The sequence below is a fragment of the Schistocerca serialis genome, chromosome 2, assembly GCF_023864345.2.
Source record: "Schistocerca serialis cubense isolate TAMUIC-IGC-003099 chromosome 2, iqSchSeri2.2, whole genome shotgun sequence".
Classification (NCBI taxonomy): Eukaryota; Metazoa; Arthropoda; class Insecta; order Orthoptera; family Acrididae; genus Schistocerca; species Schistocerca serialis.
In genome coordinates, this window is record NC_064639.1 from 708,470,187 (window position 1) to 708,492,839 (window position 22,653).

Here is a 22,653-nt window from a genome sequence, read left to right on the forward strand (position 1 = left end):
AAATATGAGGAACTAACCTTTAAGCTTGAATTTTTCCAGCACATGTTACCCTTTAAGATATATCAAACATAAATGAGTTGGTCAAAATTTTAAATAATGGCTGTTGAGTTTTGTATGAGAGTCAAACACGCCATGATTTAAGAAATCCATCGCACATTCTCACACGTAACAATTCATCTTGCATAAAAGAAACTGTACTTTGAAAGTAACGCTTTACAAACCACAATTTGCAATATTTTCCTGTGACCTGTAAGAAATGTATACAGCTGTGATGTTACGTTCATGGAAAGTTTGTTGTTATGAAGTATTCAGGACGTATATGCGGACAAGCGAAAAATCCCCAGTTTCCCGCTGAAAATACACTTTTTCCAAGTTGAGTAATGGTATACTTCCCTTCAGGACCGTAAAACATATCAATCCTTCGAATGGTTAAGGTTTAATACACCTGTGTGGAACTTTCTGTCATGTTAGAAAATGAGCGACAGAGAGGCAGGCAGGCACGGAGAAAAGAAGTGGGAGGTGTGTGTGTGTGTGTGTGTGTGTGTGTGTGTGTGTGTGTGTTTGGAAAGATCTCTGATGTGCAGCAACATGTACACTGCATATTTTCGTGTTGCAAAAGTATGAATTCGAATTCTACCAAACACAGCACGTTAATTTCCGAAGCACTGAAATTGACATTGCGATGTGCTGTTTTAGGCCAATCGTAGTTCATGTGATCTCACCAGCCGATGTCAGCAGATATTCACAGCTTAAGACATGGATGTAGTCAGCGAATGGCAACATCACTTAAGTAGCGCGAACACAGAAATAGGAAAAGTTAATGGTTTAAATTAATATACATAGAGTAGCTACAAGAAAAGCTAAGCTTTCACATAAAATATAGATCTTTTTTGCATGTGTTACACTTTATGATACATTACGTAAATGTGCCAGTACCATTTTAAATAATGAATAAATGTCTCTTCTGGGCACAAAATTCTTCAAAGTTGCTGTTCCTCACAATGATAAGTTTTAAACGAGTCAAACGCTCTGTGATTTAAGAAATTCATCCAGTAATCTCCCACATAGCATAATTCATCCTGCATAACAGGAAATTTACTTTGAAAGTAACACTTTCAAACCACTATTTGTAACACACTATGTAATCAAAAGTATCTGGACATTTCCAAACCCATACGTTTTTCACATTAGGTGCATTGAACTGCCGCCTACTGTCCGGTACTCCATATCAGCGACCTCAGTACTCATTAGACATCGTGAGAGCAGAATGGGCTGCTCTGAGGAACTCGCAGACTTAGAACGTGGTCAAGTGATTGGGTGTCACTTGGGTCATAACATCTGTACACGAGATTTCAACACTCCCTGAACATCCCTAGGTCCACTGTTTCTGATGTGATAGTGAAGTGGAAAAGTGAAGGGACACTTACAGCACAAAAGCACACATGCCAAGCTCTTGTGTTTATCTACTGTTGAAGAGGGTCTTAATGTGTAACTGGCAGACATGTATCCAGACCATTACACAGGAATTCCAAACTGCATCAGGATCCACTGCAAGTACTATGACAGTTATGTGGGAGGTGAGAAAACTGAGGTCATGGTCGAGTGGCTGCTCATAAGCCACACATCACGCCGGTAAATGTCAAACAACACCTCGCTTGGTGTAAGGAGTGTAAACATTGGATGATGGAACAGGGGAAGAAATGTTCTGTGGAGTGACGAATCGCAGTACTCAATGTGGCGATCCAATGGCAGGGTGTGGGTATGGCAAATGCCCAGTGAGTGTCATCTGCCAGCCTGTGTAATGTCGACAGTAAAATTCGGAGGCAGTGGTGTAATGAAGTGGGCGTGTTTTTCATGGAGGTGGCTTGCACCGCTTGTTTTGCGTGGCACTATCACAGCACAGGCCTACATTAATGTTTTAAGCATATTCTTGCTTCTTACTGTTTAAGGGCAATTCAGGGATGGTGATTGCATCTTTCAACATGATTGAGCACCAATTCATAATATACGGCCTGAGGGAGTGGTTACACGACAAATAACATCCCTGTAATGGACTGGCCTGCACAGTGTCCTGACCCGAGTCCTATATAACACCTTTGGGATGTTTTGGAATGCTGACTTCATGCCAGGCCTCACCGACCGACATCGATACCTCTTCTAAGGGCAGTATTCCATGAAGAATTGGATGCAATTCCCCAAGAAACCTCCCAGCACCTGATTGAATGTATGCCTGCAAGAGTGGAAGCTGCCATCAAGGCTAAGAATGGGCCAACACCATATTGAATTCCAGCATTACTGACGGAGGGCGCCACGAACTTTTGAGTCACTTTCAGCCAGGTGCCCAGATACTTTTGATCACATAGTGTATTTTCCTGTGATCTGTTAGAAATAGATTTGTTTCACCAGCTGCCAAAGAGTGTTAGGAAACAGGCATTACTGCACATGTGCAGCTACGATGATGTACGAAGCCCATATGTTCGTACGTACAAAGCATTAACTTACATTACATCAAAGGACACAGGACATCAGAGGCTACTCCAAGAGCATAGGAATTTTGTAAACCACACTAAAATGCATAATTCGGCTTTAAGTACACATTCATATGTCCAAATTCCCACTGAAATAGGCTCCAACCTGGTATTAAGGTTTTCAGTATGGTTTTGGGGATGTAATTTTTCTTTGAGTATCAGTTTCGTATTATCTCATGTTAGATTTTTATTATGGCATAATGTCTTAGGTGTCTCAAGATGAACGCGTGCCTTTTAAATTTAGCAGACGGTTGAAACTAGCCAACAGCGTGGACTGAGAACACTGTTTCAAACAAACTGACTGCCTCTACGGAAAAGATTAATAAAAGTCAAATTTCTTTAGCCTTCCGTAATTACGTGAATCTCTTTTAATTCACTTGATAGCCCCCGGACACAGAAATTGGTTTTGTTTTCATTTGACGTGAGAGCTTGAAACAAAAAGAGGAATAACAATCACATTTCAAAAAGTAGCCAGAAGCGGAAGAAGGTACTCCTCTTAGGCGATTCAACTGAGCATGTGCATGAGCCTGCTGGGAAGTCCACAAATGAACCTAGTGCAAACAATTCTGATGTCACACTCATCTGAAACAGTCTGTTGGTATGAAGTATTGCATAGTCTTCATCCGAAGGCATTCGACACATTTTGCTGTTGGCAGATGCTTGTGCATGCAACTGTGTTTTGTTATTGTACATGATCACATTTCCTTTGCAACTTAAGTTATTTTGGTTTTTCCTCTCTCACTATTTATTACTGTGGCAGTAGTGGGAAACAGTAACAGTCTTTGTTAGAGTATCAATTCTTACTAGTCAGAATTACAAAAAATTTAACTGAAAACTGAACCAATGGAATCGCCTGGAATTCTAAAAATTCCCCGGTTCTACCTGGATAAAAGAAATTCCCGCATTTTTCCTCTAGCATATATGCATCACACAAGCATTAAAGGGATGTGCGGATTGTGTATTTTGACACTATACTGTAGCAAACTGATCAATTTTTGTGACATACTGCAATGCCATTGCTAAGGCCCTGTTGGGACGTAGCCTCATTTTCGTGGGCTTTTATAATTCAGTAATTACTGTTATGTTCTCCGTTTACAATGGTGTGCAACTTTCTCAATGCAACTGTGACATTTAATAACTCACTAAAAACGATTTTGTTGACTGACAAAAGGCCAACTGAGAAAGCACAGTGACTTTTACTACTTTAAAATTGTGGAGTTATTGAAGGCAAGGGTGGTTTAAATCCAAGTGTGGTAATCCTGATTTAAGTTTATTTCCTTAAATGAAGTAATGCAAACACTGGGATGACTCTTTAGAGGGAACATACCGATTTCCCTTATCATCCTTGCTCTGTCTCCAATGGGATTTTATAATCAACAGGTTTTTTACAAGTACATATGCATGCACAAAAGCACATGCTTCAGACCCATACCAGTAAACTGCCCACAAGAATTTTATGGTGGCACTGTCCTCCAATTTATCCATGCGAACAGAATACTTAACTATTCTAGAACAGTTGTACAAATCAAATAATACCAGATCAATATCTGATTTTTACAATATGTAACACAGAGAAAATTTAAATGGCATTGACACTATTGCTGCATGGTGGTGAATTTTTTTCTTGCCCTTATGTCTGTTCATAAACACAGAACTAACATGCAATATAAGTGCCAGCAAAATCACTAGCCCTTTGGGTAACAATCTTCATTCCTATTGGCCCATTATGTTTGAGTTCATAACATGTTTTTATTAACATCAGATAGACATTCATTAGAGTGGCATATCAAAAATACAAAGTTATTTTCATGCTCAAAGTGATTTTTTAAAATGTGTGTTTTACACTCTTTTTCTCACCTCCAAGTTCATTTATTATTTGTGGGCTTGTAACAAAAGAGCCAAAAAATAAATTATAAATTTGTTGACTTACATCAATATCATAGAAGTAGTCCTTTGTTTTGCTGGCCTTTTCATAGTCAGCACGAAGTGCCAGATCATGTATTTTTGGGCATTCTCCCAGATCCATCCGCTGAAAGTTAACACACAAAAAGATAAGCAGCTGTAGTTATTCCTGCATTAACAGTGAATATTTTCAATGTTAGCAATATTTTGTAATATTTAGGGGCTCCAAAACGAAGTTTAGTAAACATTTTACAGAAAGTTTTCAAGGGATTACTTTGCTTGAGTCAGAAAAACCCAGTTGTTACTCTGCTGGCAAATACCTTTACATTACGTATTTCGCAACTGTTTGTTTATAATAAAGAAAACATTAACACAGCATGAAAGACACGAATTTTAAAAATACGGCTATGAAAAATGAAATTAGTCATGCCTTGTGTTTCACAATGTAACCACATATTTACTGCACTTGTGATCTGCGCAGTACTCAATTCACCGCACTGAACAAAATTTGTTGTTATGCATTATCATTATACCATTAATGTTGAAAGTGACCTGTATAGTTCAGTAAGAATATGATCATTCCACTAAACAAATAGCAGGATAATTTTAAAAAGCCTATAACAGGAAAAGTCTTCAACAATGAACAGGCAGTGATTTTCCCTACACTCCAACTGAAGAGTTATTAACATCATAGATTTCTCTCATGCCACCTTTTCCACATGACAAACTTGAACTCTGAGAATACTTGATAATGTACTCAAATATCTGCAAACTTTTTTTTTTTTTACTCATGAGTGTCAAATATTAAAGTAAGATTCTTGATGATCAAATACAGAGCATTCTTTTAATATTTATAAAAAAAACTTGTTATTGAAACTTTCCCTTTTCTAGAAAGGAACATATCCCTTTTCCTCACTAATAATTACAGTAACTACTATTTTGAAATGAGTTTGGGCAAACTGCAAGTTTTCATGGTGTTCACATTCCATGTTTAATGACTGTAGAGCTCCACATATAACTCAATATTTTTGTTTAAAAGGTGCAGAATGGCAAAGACAAAACACCTCTAATCGATGTATGCCTAATAAAACCCTACGGCATTCAAATCAATCTGTTCCTTATTGAGCAAACAAAGGAATGACTAAAATCCTAAACGAGCGAACGGATCTTGACAATAACTAGCATGACACTCCAGCTAAAAATCTGATTTCACAATGTTTAACATAATTAACAATTGAAAAATAATAATTCACTAGAGAGTTTTCACATCTGCAAGACCCATTTGGACTGCTTACAAACCACCTGTAGCACAACCATTTTAACCCCCACTTGGCAGACTGATAGAAAAAAATCTCTTCTTGTTGATTAGGAACCTGCCTGTTCCATCACATAGAAAATACAGCTTTTTAAATGTGAATGTTAGAGAAAATTTATGAGCCCAAAAACAAGAAGGAACTTCACTGAAGAAGGATAATGATTCACAATAAAACTGCTACACAATAATGCAGTGAAGTGACATGACATGCAGGCACAGATAAGTTAATTTTTCAGTGCTGATTAGCCAAGGAAATTTACTACTTTAAAGGAGATTACTTAAACTCTATGTATGGACATCACCACACATTTTCTTGCAAACACATTTAACATTACATTTTTACAGTGTGGCAACCCCTCCTAAACTGTACAAAAGGATGATTGATTTCACAGTTATTACTCAGTTGCACGAGTTAACTGTAACTACCGTGTAGTTCTATATAAGCTGCAGAACTTTTCATTGATTTTCTATTTAATACATGTGAATGAAACAAGGTAACTTTACTTCATTTAATCAAGAAATGTGATAAAAATCACTCAAAGTGAGAGAGTGGCAGAGAGAGAGAGAGAGAGAGAGAGAGAGAGAGAGAGAGAGAGAATATGCACTGTTCTGATATTACAACAAAGATTCAGGGCAACAGCAAAGTAAACCCCCATTCAAAACCTTCTGTAAATTAATATTTAATACTAGCCGCAGCCTTGGCCAACAGATCACAGAATGTAAAAGAAAACAACTCTCCTATGATATTTCATTTGTAATATTCTGATTCACACCACATGAATTCCAAAATTTACTAAGGAACTTTATCGTTTAGTAAAAATTAAGTATCTTCTATCTCCATAGAGTAGTTAATCAGTATTTAGATGCATCTTTCTGCAGTTGCTACTGCATTCCACCTTTTTTTTTTAAAGCATATTCAGACAAGCAGAAGGAAGAAAGTAAAATTATAAAACAAAAGAGTGAACCACAAAAAATTTCAAACTAGCCTTATCAAACAGTATCAGTATTTAGCTTATCATTAAGGACCACTAGTTCTTGCAGGAAGTGTCCCACCAAATCTCAAAGAGCACGTAATTAGGTACTCACTCATCAAATTAAGCAGTGTGAGCTGCTTAAAACATTTACTTCAACATAAAGTTTAAAAGAATCATTAATTCCAATTAACACTGCACCGATAAGGGATCACTCAATATCTTCTGAGGCAGAATCATCTCACTATAGATGTGGTGACCTGAGAAGAGTTAATTCATTTTAGCATTCAATCCATCTTTTATCATTTCAATTAAGTTTGAAGGGCAGTGTATCAAATTTCATCACTACTCTCCCCCTATCACTACAGTGAACGAAAATCACAAATGAGCAAATAAGTTATAGGAAACAGCTATTTAAGCACAGAGAAAGCTGTATGAATAGTTTTTGCATAAAAGGCTAATGTTTCAAATGGTATTTTTGTAAGTCTGCACTTGCCAAGAATGATGTGCGCAGTAATGCTAACAATGTTTCACAAATATCTCTTCACTCTGCCAATAATGAAGTCTACAGGATGGATGAAAATATGTATTACAAATAAAAATTAAGGCCACCAAACACTAGAACAGTAAGTGCATCTGTATGACTTAAGTTGTGGATTATTAGGGGAGTGATACACTGAAAGAATATTTAAACAGTGTGATTATAAAGTTTGTTTTAAAAGAGAAATGAGGTTACCTGACATTTAGAACTAACATAGCACCAAACAACAATGATAAGAGCAACAATTATCTCTGTAAAGCCCATGTCACACTGAGTAAGATCTGTTCGAAGTTTACTTTTCGGCTTCCAAGCAGGCACCCTTGACTGTTAGGCTGCAGGGAGCTCCTAAAGTTTCAGGTAATAGCTTCACTGCTGCAATCTTTAATATTCTCCGACTTATACCTATCCTGTCCAAGCCAATGTACTGTGTCGCATCACAAGCTGCCAGTCATGTCCCCTATGCAAGCATCACCACACTAACGAGACACTAGGGGAAACTTGCCCTAAAAGTGCCCCTTAATTGATGCACAAGGCTCCACAGAAGTAAAGAAAGCATTATTGCTGTAATGGATGTTATTGCTGTAATGGTTGCATATAGGGAAGAGTCTTTCTTATATGTGGGAATAAAAGGACCTGAATTCTGCCATCAAACAACTTGCCCTCTATTGTCAGGCAAATTTATGGTGTAACTTGTTTAGTGTGGGCTACAGCTGAAATTATGAGGTAACTCCCACACCCACACACACCCAGCCACCACTGGGAACTTTAAAAGACATTCACAACATACTACCAGATAAAACATATACCCTGCCAAAAGTTTTTTCGTATCAGTTCCAGGACCCAAAAAAATGTAACCACTACATAAAACTAAATCCTGTTTTCTCATCACAGCAAATAAAGAATTATTACATTCAACTGCATTTGTCTAAGAGAATGCAATCTACAGACATTTCATTTACAGTGAAATCTGCCATCCACATGATTAAATTTTAAACTGATCACTGTACTCCGTACACAGCTATTTTGTGCAAATACAAGTATATACATACATAATTTTACCACAGAAGTGGATGGGGAAAAAATAATCTGCCCTCAGTCTAACAATCAAAAATCCACAAAACATTCAACTATAAACTTCTAAACTGCAAATTTACCCACCCAGAAGAATGTGCAAGTTAATGGAATTCCTTTCAATTCTTCCAGTTCTTAACTTTGATTTTTTGATGAACTATTTTACTGTTATACAAAAGACAATTACATTTCCATATACTTCCAGCTAGAACTTGACTAATTTCTTTCCTACAGAATCCACTGATAAAGATCATACCTGCACTTGCAAAGCTGTTTTATATTCCTATAACCAGAAAGAACTACATAAGTCTATGTTATTCCTATTTTGCAAACTGAATTATGTTTTAGAAAATTGAATAAACAAGCTATTTTGAACAGTACATTATTATACAGTGCTCATACTAGGAATGGAATGGTTGGACCAATCCTGTTAAAATCCCCTGGGATTTTTTTTTAACACACTTGTGTCGCACCACTTAAAATCCACCTAACAAATTTCAGCTGCTACTACACAATGGTAGTTATATGGGAGGAACACACACTAAAGAGGAATTTCATGTCAAGGTTTTGTTAAAAGCTGAGCATAATACTCATTTTTTGTACCTCTCAACTTGTAAATGATCGGAAAGACATCATTCTGACAACAATCGTGCTTCAAAAATTATTCTATACCATCTAATCTCACCACAGGTCAAGGGAACCCCTCTCCTTTTGCTAACTGCTAAGGTGGCATACAACATCTGCCAACTGAATCTACTAACAGGAATTACACATGAAGACTCATGCAAACTAGTTAAAAATTTCAAATGGATGTTTTAACAATGCAGACGTGGATAGCAACGATAGAGCACTAGAAGACATGCTATGGATTCATCACTGTGAAGAGACTTACACTCATGCAGAATCCACAATTGATAATGCTGCATTTAGTTGTTAACTGTTTGCTGAAGACAAGAAAAAATTTCCTTGTCTAACAAAGAAGCAGTTGTACATTGGGTGAGTACAGGTGGTAAGTTTACTGCTGGAGGGGGTGGGGGGGGGGGGGGGAGGCAATATCAGGTGTCTTATTGGGAGGGGGGGGGGGGGGATTTGCATGTACACCACGGACTGGTCACATTCACATAGTTATAACACCAGTGACCAATCTGAATGACTCACTGGTACACACCTGTGTGTACCAACTGGAAATTTTGGATCACACATGGAAACAAATCAGTTGCGGTCAGACTACGCAAAATTTGGAAAAATGGGGAAGGAGATTTTTCCAAGTGTCACACTTATTCTGTTTTGAAGAAGATGGCCTTAGTCCCTTTCAGATCATAAGAATTCAAGCATTATATCGATTTCACAAAAACAAATAATTCTGATCCAACCTTGAGACTAATTGTTAGGCGAAGAATTTTTCAGGCACAGGAAGACATTTAACACAGAAAATTATTATGGATAGATCAATTAAGCTTTTAGTCCACCACCATGATGAACATACTGAAGTTACAATCGCTAATATAATACGTCTTCCCCTCCTTAGGTTTCTAAGTCCAATTGAATGCATGCAATACTTGTCAGAATATGCTGATGATAGTCTTGACTCCTTCCAAACTACAGTTCAATCTTTTTCAGAAACAGAGCTATCAAATGTCAATGTTTGGAGCCTTTTATCAATACATGGTTTTGCAATGTTTACAAATAAATTCTAAAATTTTGAAATGCTATTTATGTATACTCAACTCAAAGATTATCCTGCATAATATACATGTGTAATTGGCTTTCAATTAGATTCAATAATTGTTTCACAAATGAGTGCTAACAGTGACTAGAGAAAGCTGTATTGCACAGGACGAGAATTCAAGGTTTTACACTAGGCAGTTTCAGTATAGAATCCATTCAAAAATGTCTTACTTCATAATTATTTTTGAATAACTTACAGTTCATGTTGACAGTTGAAATTTTGCTTATGGTATTTTTACAAAATAGACAGTGAAACAAACTAAAGGTTTTGATGAATTAATTCTAATCATATCCTTGTAAGTGGACAATGTGGCATTCCTGTCCTCCTAGGCCTTAGACTGATACTGAGTAGTTATCTTTCATTAATAGCTACATCAGATCTTAGAACTCTCTCTCAAACCCATAAAAGTCATTGTGCTTCAATTTAATTTTTTGCCCTGTTTAACTCTTTGATACATGTTTCATTTATGTGTATCTTCAGAACATAGACGAGTATGAAAGATCATTTTCATTCTTTTACTGGGTTTTAGTTTTACTGAAATTTAAGTACCTTTACCACAACTTCAACTTCTGTTTACTTTTTGCATTGTGTCCATTAATGGAAACACTGAAAACTGCAAAATAACTTCTCATTACAACTTTTTTATTTTGTCAGCTCCATTTAAGTTCTCAATTCTTATGAAATATTATCAAAGTATTACTATTAGCCCTGTAAAATGAGACTTAAAATAGAAGGTTTGTTAACTTTAGTAGCCTCTGAATGGCATCGTGGTTGCAAATCAGTGCTGGCAATTATTTCTAATAGTAGTAGTAGTAGTAGTAGTAGTAGTAGAAGAAACAAAACTGACATGGGCACTTGGGAAGGAGAGGCACACAGCAATCTGTTGCTAACCGGTTAGTTCTTATTACTCTTGCACGTCTAGATTTTGGCTTTACAGCTCAATTTCCTTCTGCATATACGCCAGTAAGATCATGTGGTGATGTGTACTGCTGCAAGTTTGTTGAATTTTAACTAAACTGAAGATTGCTATTTATAGCCAGAATCTACATTTTCAAGAGCAATAAAAACTATGGGATTGCAACTGACTGCTGTGTGCCTCTCCTTCCTTGTAGTCTACAATCACAGTGCACAAAAGTTCCTTATGGAATCAAAGGTGGTTAATGGAAACTTTGTTCATAGTCATTATCAGAAATGTTTGCCAGCATTAATCTTAATGATAATTTCTATCTACAACAAGTTTACCATTTAGTGGCTGCTTTAAGTTTACAATTACTGTCACTTTATTATCACAAGATCCATTACAATGACGTAACAGTCTCAAATTGCTAAGGTGTATTACCGATGAATGCCTGCCTTTCACTTCAGTAATGGCTTATTTGCAGGTAAAGATTATTGTAGCCATGTTATGCAATGTTTGCTTCAAAATTTTTGTTTTCACACTTTCTTCCACTTGTATTTGCCATAGTTCAAATTCTATGATCGGTTGACCAAGGTTACAAAATTGGTACATTTAAGACTTAAGTTAAAATAGAGAAATAGTCACACACCTATATAGAGCCCACATACAGACAAAAATATATATGTTGCCAGCCCTCGGTAAATTATGCAACTTACAGACTGTCACAAATATCTTCAAACTCGAATGGTGTCGCCGTATGATGTAATGGTGACAAAATTCCTCTAAACTATCCACATGGTGTGTCAAATTATATTTTATCTTCCTAAAGGGTGAAAGAGACCAGTTGAAAAAAAATATGTGAGTTGCAATTTGACTTGATAAATAAGTAAATCTATGATCGAAATACAACTCTTTAAGCTATGGCGTTAAAAGATGAAACAGATTATACACCTTCAGTCAGCAAAGGTTAATGGGCCGAAGGTGACTTAGTAGTAATTTTGTCTAAGATAGGTACATCACCAGTGCAAGGTGAAGCCTGACAGTCTTCAGGATACTTCCACCTGCAAGTTAAATGGGCATACTCACAAGGTAATAGGAAAACGTCCCTCAGCACTCGATTCAACGCATATTTCAACTACAGAGCCATGCAGAACAACTTCTCTACTTACAAAATGGAGATTTTGTTCCTTCCTCAGGATATTTTACATTCCGATCAATTTTGATGAGGAAAAATCTTTCTGCCTAGAACCCAGATATTTTTCCCACAATTTTAATAAGCTATAACAATACTTAAGGACACTTTACTGGAATCCAATAATATTTGAATGGCTGATGTCTTCAGCTTTCATGTGGCAATACTTACCATTTTGAAGTGCCGTCAAAGTCACAGATATACTAGTTCTTATAGTAACATCTTAAATGTGAAACAATGAAAAAGAATTTTTGAATTTGCATTTGTATCTTTCAATTATTTAATTCTTGTACTTACATAATGTAATAAACCCCAAATTCACCCTGTCTTATCCACAACAATATGCCGTGATATTCTGGAAAGAACTATTGTATGAGGCATTAATGAGCTTAAATTGTAATAAAGATTGATACCATAAACTGACAATAATACAGCACCAAACCAAAAATTGTGATAAGCCACTGGAGGCCTTATGAATGAAATTTAACTAGAAAAAGGTTTACACAGAAAGGTTTTCCAGGAGTACAATTTTGAAAAATTATACAAAAATCAACATGAAACACAGATTTGTCTCAATTTTGTGACTTCGTAATACGAAGTTACTTTAGAATTGTAAACAATATTTAACAATTCAATATATTAAATCTTCAGATTGCTTCACAGCACATATAAAATGTACATACCGTTGATGATAGAATCTCATGTGGACAGCAGCTGAGCAGGAAGCTTTTGCACACCTTGGGGTCTGAAAACTTCACTTGGAACCTGTTGTTTTCCCCTAAAAATCCGTTATCATTTTGTTAAATTAATGATATTTGTGTAAAACTATGAATGCTCAATGGAATGTGGAAAAACCTACACAATTAGGTACAAAAATACTATTTGAAATATGTATATCTTCCAAAAAAGAAGTGTGTCTATTTTACACAATTTAGAGCCATGTGATTTTTGTGAACTCTAACAGACATATTTGAAGAAAGTGCTTAACTGTATTAATTTGTTTTTAACAGTAAACAATTCTACAACTGCAAAAACACTTCACAGAACTACAATATCTATGAACATATCAAGCTATTAATAGCAATGTTTAGACTCTTCTATTAAGTAGCAGTTATGATGACACTGTTTTGAAATAGAAAAGAAATATCACAGATTAATACACACGTGTGCTGCTCTCAGCTGCCCTTTACTCTCAATACTTGTATTAAGCGCGGAAGCCCCCCTAGAATGAAATCAGGGATGAGGCTTTAGATCCCACATATTAATTTCAGAATAAATGTTATTATACAAAATTTAACACTAAACTAAGCTTCTTTATAATACTAGCTTTTATTTTAATATTAATTTCTTCTCAAAATTGTCATTTTGTCCAAAATCTATTACAATTAGTGAGAATTTCCAAAGTTTCTGCTACATTAAGGCAATGGTTTATATGCACTCATTAAAAGAATGGAGGTAAGAAAGGAAAGATGTAAAGAAGATCATCTCATTAAAATGAGAACAGTTTCACACCAAACTGAAAATGTCCACTCAGTGCCAACTTGTAGAAATAGATTCTTATATCACTCATGACTGATGTGTTATATATAAATCTGGTACTAAATCCAAAAGTGTGTTATCTTTTGTCATATTTAATTTTAAAATCAATTACACTAAGTAATTCTGACTGTCATAATCTGTCCACAATTGCCATTCAAATGAGGTACATTCCCTCTCAGGTGCCAATTTCAGAATTACTCAACACACAGATAGTACCAAATTGTTTCAATGAAGCTGCCTATACATAGTTCTTACAATTCTTAGTCCACATTCAAAGGATTCTTATATAAAAGAAAATATTACATATGCAAAGAGTTTCTTTTACCAAAGCATAGAATTAAAGATATGAAAGAAGGGAAAGAGCAGATTTATGCGGGCACAAAACAGAGACAGCACCATATATACCAGGGTCAAAGACAAAACTATCATAGCATGAAAGCAGCAAAATGTGCCATCACCACAGAATAGTAGCCAATCCTTCAATTGAGGATATTCCACTATCATGCAAGATTACTAGCTTGTGTGTAAAGGGGAAGGGGGGAGGGGGGGGGGGGGGGGGGAAGCAGCCTTCACAATGAGAACTTTTTTGTAGTAACTGAAGCTGTTGCTGACAGGTGTGATTGTTACCAAATTCATCTAATGACTTGTGGTTGCAAAATACTGACACACATTGTCTAAAGAAGAATGGTAAAACTGTTGGAAGTTGACCTCTGGTAAGCTCAGTTTGAGTTCTGGAGAAATGTAGAAACGTGAGGTAATACCAACCCTGCAACTTATCTTGAGTGGTAGGTTACAGAAAAGCAAATACGTACTTCTAGCATTTGTAGAACCAGAGAAAGATTTTGACAATACACACTGAAATTCTGAAGGTAGCAAGGGTAATATACAGGCAGTAAAGATGTTACGAGCTGGAGCGCACGACAGGGAAGCAATGATGGAGAAAGGAGTGAGACAGGATTCTAGCCTATCTACAATGTCATTCCATCTGTACAGTGAGCAAGCAGTAATGGAAAACAAAAAATTAGAGGAGGGATTAAAGTTCAGGGAGAAGAAATAAAACTTTGCTGTTTGCCGGTGACACTGTCATTATGTTGGAGACAATGAAGCACTTGGAAAAGCAGATGGACAGAATGGACAATGTCTAAAAAAGAATATAAAAGATGAACAATAAAAACATGGGCAATAGAATGTAGTTGAATTAAATTAGGCAGTGCAAAAGGAATTAGATTAGGAAACACGATACTAAAAGTATTATATGATTATCGCTATTTGGACCATACAATAACTGATTATGGCTGAAGTGGAGAGGATACAAAATGTAGACTGGCAATGTCAAGGAAAGATTTTCTAAAGAAAAACTCTTCACATATAAATTTTACACAGAACTGAAACACAGACAAAAAGCAACAAGAAAAGAATAGAAGACTCTATAATACGGTGCTATAGAAGAATGCTGAAAAGAAGATGGGCAGATAATGTAACCAATGAGGTACTGAACAGAACTGAATCAAACAATGGAAAATCCAGAATGGAATGTAACAATATTATGAGAAGGGAAGTTGCTACTCACTATATAGTGGATATGCTAAGTCGCAGATAGGCACAACAGAAAGATTTTCACACTTAAAGCTTCCGGCCAGTGACCTTTGTCAACAATACACGCACGCGAGCTAGCTAGCTGGGAGAGGGGGGTAATGCAGCTCACACACGACTGCACCCTCAGGCAACTGAAACCACACTGTGAGCAGCAGCACCAGTGCACAATGGGAGTGGTGACTGGGTGGGAGAAAGGAGGAGGCTGAGGCATGGAGGGGAGGGATAGTATGGTGTGGTGGGTGGACAGAAGTGCTGCAGGTAGGGTAGTGGGCAGAGGAGAGGTGGGGAGGAGGGAGAGTTGCAGAAAAGGACAGAAATAAATAAAAAATTAAATAAATAAATAAAAAACTGGGTGTGAAGATGGAATGACAGCTGTGTAGTGCTGGAATGGGAACAGGGAACAGACTGGATGGGCGAGGACAGTGACTAACTAAGGTTGAGGCCAGGAGGGTTACGTGAACATAGGATGTGTTGCAGGGAAAGTTCCCATCTGCGCAATTCAGAAAAGCTAGTGTTGGTGGGAAGGATCCATATGGCAAGGCTCTGAAGCAGTCACTGAAATGAAAGATATGTTTGGCAGCGTGTTCAGCAACAGGGTGGTCCACTTGTTTCTTGGCCACAGTTTGTCGGTGGCCATTCAAGTGGACAGACAGCTTGTTGGTTGTAATGCCTACACAGAATGCAGCACAGTGGTTGCAGCTTAGCTTGTAAACCACATGACTGGTTTCACAGGTAGCCCTGCCTTTGATGAGATAGGTTCGATGAACCCTCTGCCAGGCACTTAAATGATTTGCAGAGTATCCATGTAGATGTAGATGTTAGTGACCCGACTGGAGCAGGTGGTTGTGGGAGAATATATGGGGCAGGTCTTGCATTTATGTCGTTACAGGGGTATGAGCCATGAGGTAAGGGATTGAGAGCACGGGTTGTGTAAGGATGAACGAGTATATTGTGTAGGTTCGGTGGACGGTGGTATACCACTGTGGGAGGGGTGGGAAGGACAGTGGACAGCCAGATCCCATACCCACATACTGTTCCTGCATTGTTGCTTGGATCATGGAATCCCAAATGGCCTTATCATCAAATTACCCATCTCCGATTGCCATTCCTCCTTCAACAATGACCTCCACCTGTTCAAATTCTGCCAATCCTTAGGCCTCACGAACATAGTCATGCAAAACCATATCAACCAAGTCCATACCACCTTGCAGTACCTCCTCTCCATTCGCAAGATTCTCCTGCTATGCAATCCCAAATTCCTGGAACCCATAACACACACTGAAATTCTTGCACTGCAAGAACTTTAGCAACATGCACGATGCCACTGCAGAAAGCTCTCCATCCTGCTCACTTCTTACTCCCACCTTTGAGTATCACTGTCCATCACCTCCGGAACAACCTCTAAACGTCCCCACACCCTCTCATAGCTGACTAACCCTGTCTTTCGGAGCTACTACACTTATCCCACCCTCCAAAACTCTCACTCCCACCATCACACAGAATCCAGAACCTAACCAGTTCTGCAACATAGTCATGAACCTTTCCTCCAGAAGCCTTAGCTCCACAGAAATATCTGTCCTTTCCAAAGGTCTCACCTTTTGCCCCACTCCCAAATTCGATCATGCAGGAATTGTGAAAGACCTCTCCTTCCCCCGATCGCTACACTGGAAACACTTTTTCACCACAAACCTGACCAATCAGAATCAACCAAAGACCAATATTGAACCATACATAACTAAGTTCAGTCCTCTATCCAACCACGATCCACCCTAACTGCCTCCAAACCACCTACTGTTAACTTTATAGAATTTCTTAACCTCAAACCTTGCCTCACAATCATTCCCAAATCCCTCAACATGCAAACTAACCTTACACCTGCAGAAAGAATCACAGTCAACCATATAAAACTTGATCCTGACCATATAATCATACCTGCAGACAAAGGCTCCACCATTTGATTTGAACTGCAAGGATTACCTGGTGGAAGAACTGTCAACTGTCAGATACTTCCACCTACAAACCTTGCCACAGTGACTCCATTCCAGTAATCCAGCAGGATCTCCAGTCACTACTCAAATCTTTTCCAGAACCCGTCTCCAGAGTCCATCTCTCTACTCACCCCTACCACTCGACGCACTACTACCTTCTACATGCTTCCTGAAGTCCATAAACCTAATCATCCTGAAGTCCAAAAACCTAATCAATCATCCAGGACATCACAGTGTGGCCGATTACTGTGCCCCCACTGAGAGAATCCTTGCTCTTTTAGATGAACACCTTCAACCTATTACCCGGGACGTACCCCTTCTATATAAAAGATATCAACCACTTTCTCCACTGACCCTAAACAGTTTTTGTCCCTTTACCACATAGTGCCCTGCTTATCACTATTGATGCCACCACCTTTTACACTAACATTCTTAATGCCCATGGCCTTACCACTATTGAACACTACCTTTCCAGACATCCTATGGATTTCAAACCAACAACCTCCTTCCTAGTCTCCATGACCAACTTTATCCTCACCCACAATTACTTCTCCTTTGAAGGCATTACCTACAAACAAATCTGGGGTGCGGCTATGGGAACCCACATGGCAACATCCTAAACCAACCTACTCATGGGTCTTCTAGAGGAATCCTTCCTAAACACCCAGAATCCTAAACCCCTCACCTGGTTCAGATTCAATGGTGACATCTTTACTATCTGGATCGAAGGTGAGGAAACTATCCACATTCCTCCGGAAACTCAACAACTTCTCCCCATTTGTCTCACCTGGTCCTGCTCAACCCAACAAACCATCTTCCTAAATGTTTACCACCTTGAATATGGCTACATCATGATCTCCATTCATATCAAATCTACTAACTAGCAGCAATATTTCAAATTCAACAGCTGCCACCCATTCCATACCAAGAAGTCCCTTCCATACTGCCTAGCCACCCATGGTTGTTGCATCTGCAGTGACGAGCATTCCCTCTTGAAATATACCAAGGGTCACACTGAAGCCTTCACCGACTAATTATCCTCCTAACCTAGTACAAAAACAAATCACCCATGCCGTATCTTTCCAGTCTCCCACCACCTGCCAAAGCCCCACCGTTCGGCCACAGAGCAGCACTCCCCTCTTAGCCACACCACCCAGGAATGGAAGCAACTTAATTACTTTGTCTGCCAGGGTTTTGATCACCTCTCGTCATGCACTGAAATGAGGAATGTCCTGTCTACTATCCTTCCCACGCCTCCCACAGTGCTATTCCACCGTCCACTGAACCTACACAATATATTCGTCCATCATTACACAATACCACTCCCAATCCCTTACCTCATGGCTCATACCCCTATAATAGATTTAGATGCAAGGCCTGTCTCCCACCACCACCACCACCACCACCACCACCACCACCACCAGTCCAGTGACAAATCTCACCTATTCCATAAAAGGCAGGGTTCCTGTGAAACCAGTCGTGGTCTACAAGCTAAGCTGCAACCACTGTGCTGCATTGTATGTAGGCATGACAACCAACAAACTGACAGTCCGCTTGAATGGCCATCGACAAACTGTGGCCACGAAACAAGTGTAGTAGTCTCTTGCTGAACACACTGCCAAACATGATACCCTTCATTTCAATGACTGCTCCACAGCCTGTGCCAACACCAGCTTTTCTGAAGTGCGCAGGTGGGAACTTTCCCTGCAATAAATCCTACGTTCCTGTAACTCTCCTGGCCTGAAACTTCTTTGGTCGCTGTCCTCACCCATCCGGCCCCTTCCCTGCTCCCATTCCACACTACAAAGCCATCATTCCACCACCACACAGTCTTTATTCAATTTCATTTTTTAAGATTATTTCTCTCTATTTCTCTCCTTTTCCACAACTCCCCCCACCCCACTTCTCCCCTGCCTACCACCCAACCTGCAGCGCTTCACTGTCCACCATGCCAACCATACTATCCCTCCCTGCCCCTGCTGCCCCCCCCCCCTCCCAGTGCCTCCTTTTCCCAGGCAGTCACAACTCCTACCATGCACTGGTGCTGCTGCTCGAAGTGTGACTGCAATTGCCACAGAGTGCAGTCGTGTGAGTGAGTGGTGTGTGCACGCGTCTATTGTTGACAAAGGCCACTGGCTGAAAGCTTTAAGTATGAAAATCTTTTTGTTGTGCCTATCTGTGACTCAGCATCTTCGCTATATGGTGAGCGCTGAATATAATTGGGGAGGAAAGAAATTTGTGGCGTAACTTGACTAGAAGAACTGATCGGTTGATAGGACACATTCTGAGATCCTGGGACACCAACGTGGCATTGGGGAGAGGGAGGGGTGCGTGCGTGCGTGCGGGGCGGGGGGCGGCGGTAGCGCACGCTTGTAGGTGGAGGGGGGTGAAATTGTAGAGGGAGACCATGAGACAATTATAGTCAGCAGGTTAATAACAATGTAGTAGTTATTGGGAGATGATGGGTTTGCACAAGATAGAATAGTGTGGAGGGCTGCACCACACCAGTCTTTGGATTGAAGAACGTGACAACTACTGGTGACAATTACAGGTAAGCAATAACTGTCTATATTACAACTAAAAAACTGCATAACAACATTTGCATCTCACAAAAAAAATTAAGGCTTTATTCACAGTGAAAAGCTAATAAGATTGACTAGAAGTCCATATTTTTTAATTGTATGAAACAAAAAGTAACTGCAACAATGTGATGAAATTTGTCCCACCCACACTAATAGTAGCTGTGTTTTTGATAAAATCAGCTACAATGTTTTTGTTTTCCAAAATACTTTCAGATGTATCAGCATATATCATGAAATGCAAATAAAAAATCAACATTTCAACTGACAACTTCCCTATTTATAAGGCAGACTTCTCTTACGGAGTTTCATTTTCGTATAAAAATGTAAGACTATGTATTTACATCTTATGGTGTAGTTTTTTGCATTAGGAAGCTATGTATGTATTTTTATTGACTTTCAAACCTATCACTATATACACTATCACCCCCAGGAGAAGTGTGATATGGTGTGTTTAATTTTTACTTTCATCCATGGATTGTTATTAAGGTCAGATTTTTGCGAAATTAAGCCTGTCCTACATTATAAACAAGTATTTCTGCAGTTGCCCATGAACTTAATTTATGATTAGGTTATGTCAACTAGTATTCTATGCCTTTAATATTATTAAGTGACTGACAACTAATTGTTCACACGAGAACTACCATGGCTACACACAGAATGGGGTTTGTTGCAACTTCTGCTCTCTTCACCACTATCGTATGAATCTGTTTCCTCAAGTCAGTTAACATTCAGATTGCTGCTGCTAAATTAACTTTTTACTGGCATGTAGCTTTGTTCCCCTGTGCAGATATTTTATTTGACAAAACAATGTGAAGGCATCAAAAAGAATATCCAGTGACAGTGCTCTCGACAAAGAAGGGTGGTCTGTACAGTTTCCGATATGACAGACTTACCCTACAAGACAAACTCAGTACCTGCATGTGCAGCCAACACATGAAAAACCTTGGTCCATTTCCATTCCTTAAAGTCAATCATCATTTTCTGATCAATGTATAGTTTCAGATTGTAGAAAACCATATGTATATACAGGGTGTACATAAAGTCAAGGAACACTCAATTACTTACTGCACAAGAGCTAAACATTGTACAGATGTCATACATATTGCATTTTGAAGAGAAACTCTGAAATCTTTTTTACAAACATTCAATATTGGAACCATGAGTGACGCGGCAGACGTCAATACGGTAACCGAATTCTTGCCATACCTGTCCCAGCATGGCATTGTAGACTGTGGCAGTTGCTTCCCATAGTCTCCCTCTTAGTTCTGCTACATAATGTGGTAGAAGCAATACATACACCAGATCTTTAATGTGTGCCCACAGAAAAAAAGCCACATGGAGTGAGATCTGGTGATCGGGAAGGCTATTTCATGAAACAGCTGTCCCCTTCTGTAGCATGGCCAATCCATCGATGCGGTAGCTCCGTGTTCAGGTACCCACGAACTTCACGATGAAAATGGGGTGGAGCCCCATCCTGCTGAAAGACGAACGCAGAGTCCAACTGCATTTGTGGCATCAGCTACTGCTGCAACATGTCGAAGTAGGAATATCCAGTGACAGTGCTCTCGGCGAAGAAGGGTGGTCCGCACAGTTTCCGATATGAAAAGGCATCTTTGGGGAATCACGCTCAAATTAAATGCATTCATGTGGATGCTTTGTACCCCAGATTCGACAATTATGCCTGTTCACATTCAGATTAGTGTGAAAACTGGCTTCGTTGCTAAAAAGCAAGTGATCAACAATGCCATCCCCACCCTCATTCAATTGTTGCAACTGTGAACAAACTCAAAACACTTGTTTCTCATTGTCATTGAGCTTCTGCACTAGCTCCAATTTGAATGGTTTCACATACAGCTGTCACAGGACTTCCACACAGTCATTGGAGCCATTTAAAGTTCACGGAATGCACGACGCATCAATTTTTTTGGGCTCTTATGAATGTCTCTCAGACACGCTCCACATTCACTTCACTCGCATTGGGATGTCCGCTTCTCTTTGCCGGACACAAGCAACTCGTCTTAATGAATTTGTTGTCCCACTGATAAATGGTCTTCCTTGTTGGCGGGTTCTTTCCATACTTAGCTCTAATTAGCAGTTGTAAAGCTGTAGCACACTTGTTTTTGTTGAACTCCAACACACAGAAAGCTCGCTCCCCACGTTAACTTGCCATGTTTGCAACTAGCGCTGACTATCAGCAAATTACTAAACTACGCTGTGGCAGTATACACAAAAAAAACTTTCAAGGTTTCTCTTCAAAATGACAAATGTATAACATCTGTACAATGTTTGGTTCTTGTACAACAAATAATTGAAAGAGTTCCCAGACTTTATGTACACTCTGTATTACTAAACTCTTCTACAGGGCGAAGTGATTTCTTATGTACAGACAATTTTAAGTTTTTAAGAGGTATTTTCTTCACCTCAGATACTTATGGTTGTATGCTTCACTGTTTTCAGCACCTTTCTAGACATGAATGACAGTATGTGTTTTAGCACAAACAAGAGCAAATTACCATTGTCATCATTCTTATCTTCCACACAGTTCACTGTTTCCATGACAACATTATTAAAAAGAGATCACAGCACCCACTTCAACACTTATCAGCGAGGTCAAGTATAGAAATGAAAGCTCAAGATTCACAGAATGTCCTGCTTCCTTACTTCTTCAACCCTCTGCATTCTCTAAAACCTTCTGAAAAAGTGACTGCACTATCCAGTCACCATCGCTGACAGCATAGTAGTTCATCAGATTCTCGAACACTTGCCTGTCAACAGGTATGACATTTCATACCAGAAGTGGC

At 38.8% G+C, this 22,653-nt stretch overlaps 1 protein-coding gene across 3 annotated transcripts in view; it reads right to left on the minus strand.

Moving 5' to 3' along the window:
* The window catches only part of LOC126457875 (putative RNA-binding protein Luc7-like 2), a 53,909-nt gene that overhangs the window by 28,353 nt on the left and 2,903 nt on the right, over positions 1-22,653 (minus strand). Inside the window, exons 2-5 of one of the 3 annotated variants that reach the window (XM_050094545.1) lie at positions 13,312-13,369; positions 12,831-12,925; positions 11,672-11,778; positions 4,459-4,557 (exon numbers count right to left, since the gene is read on the minus strand). In XM_050094545.1, the coding sequence (XP_049950502.1) occupies positions 4,459-4,554 (96 nt within the window). In that variant the 5' untranslated portion in view covers positions 4,555-4,557; positions 11,672-11,778; positions 12,831-12,925; positions 13,312-13,369. The remainder of the gene's footprint in view (positions 1-4,458; positions 4,558-11,671; positions 11,779-12,830; positions 12,926-13,311; positions 13,370-22,653) is intronic. The other 2 variants (XM_050094542.1, XM_050094541.1) reach the window with 2 other exon arrangements.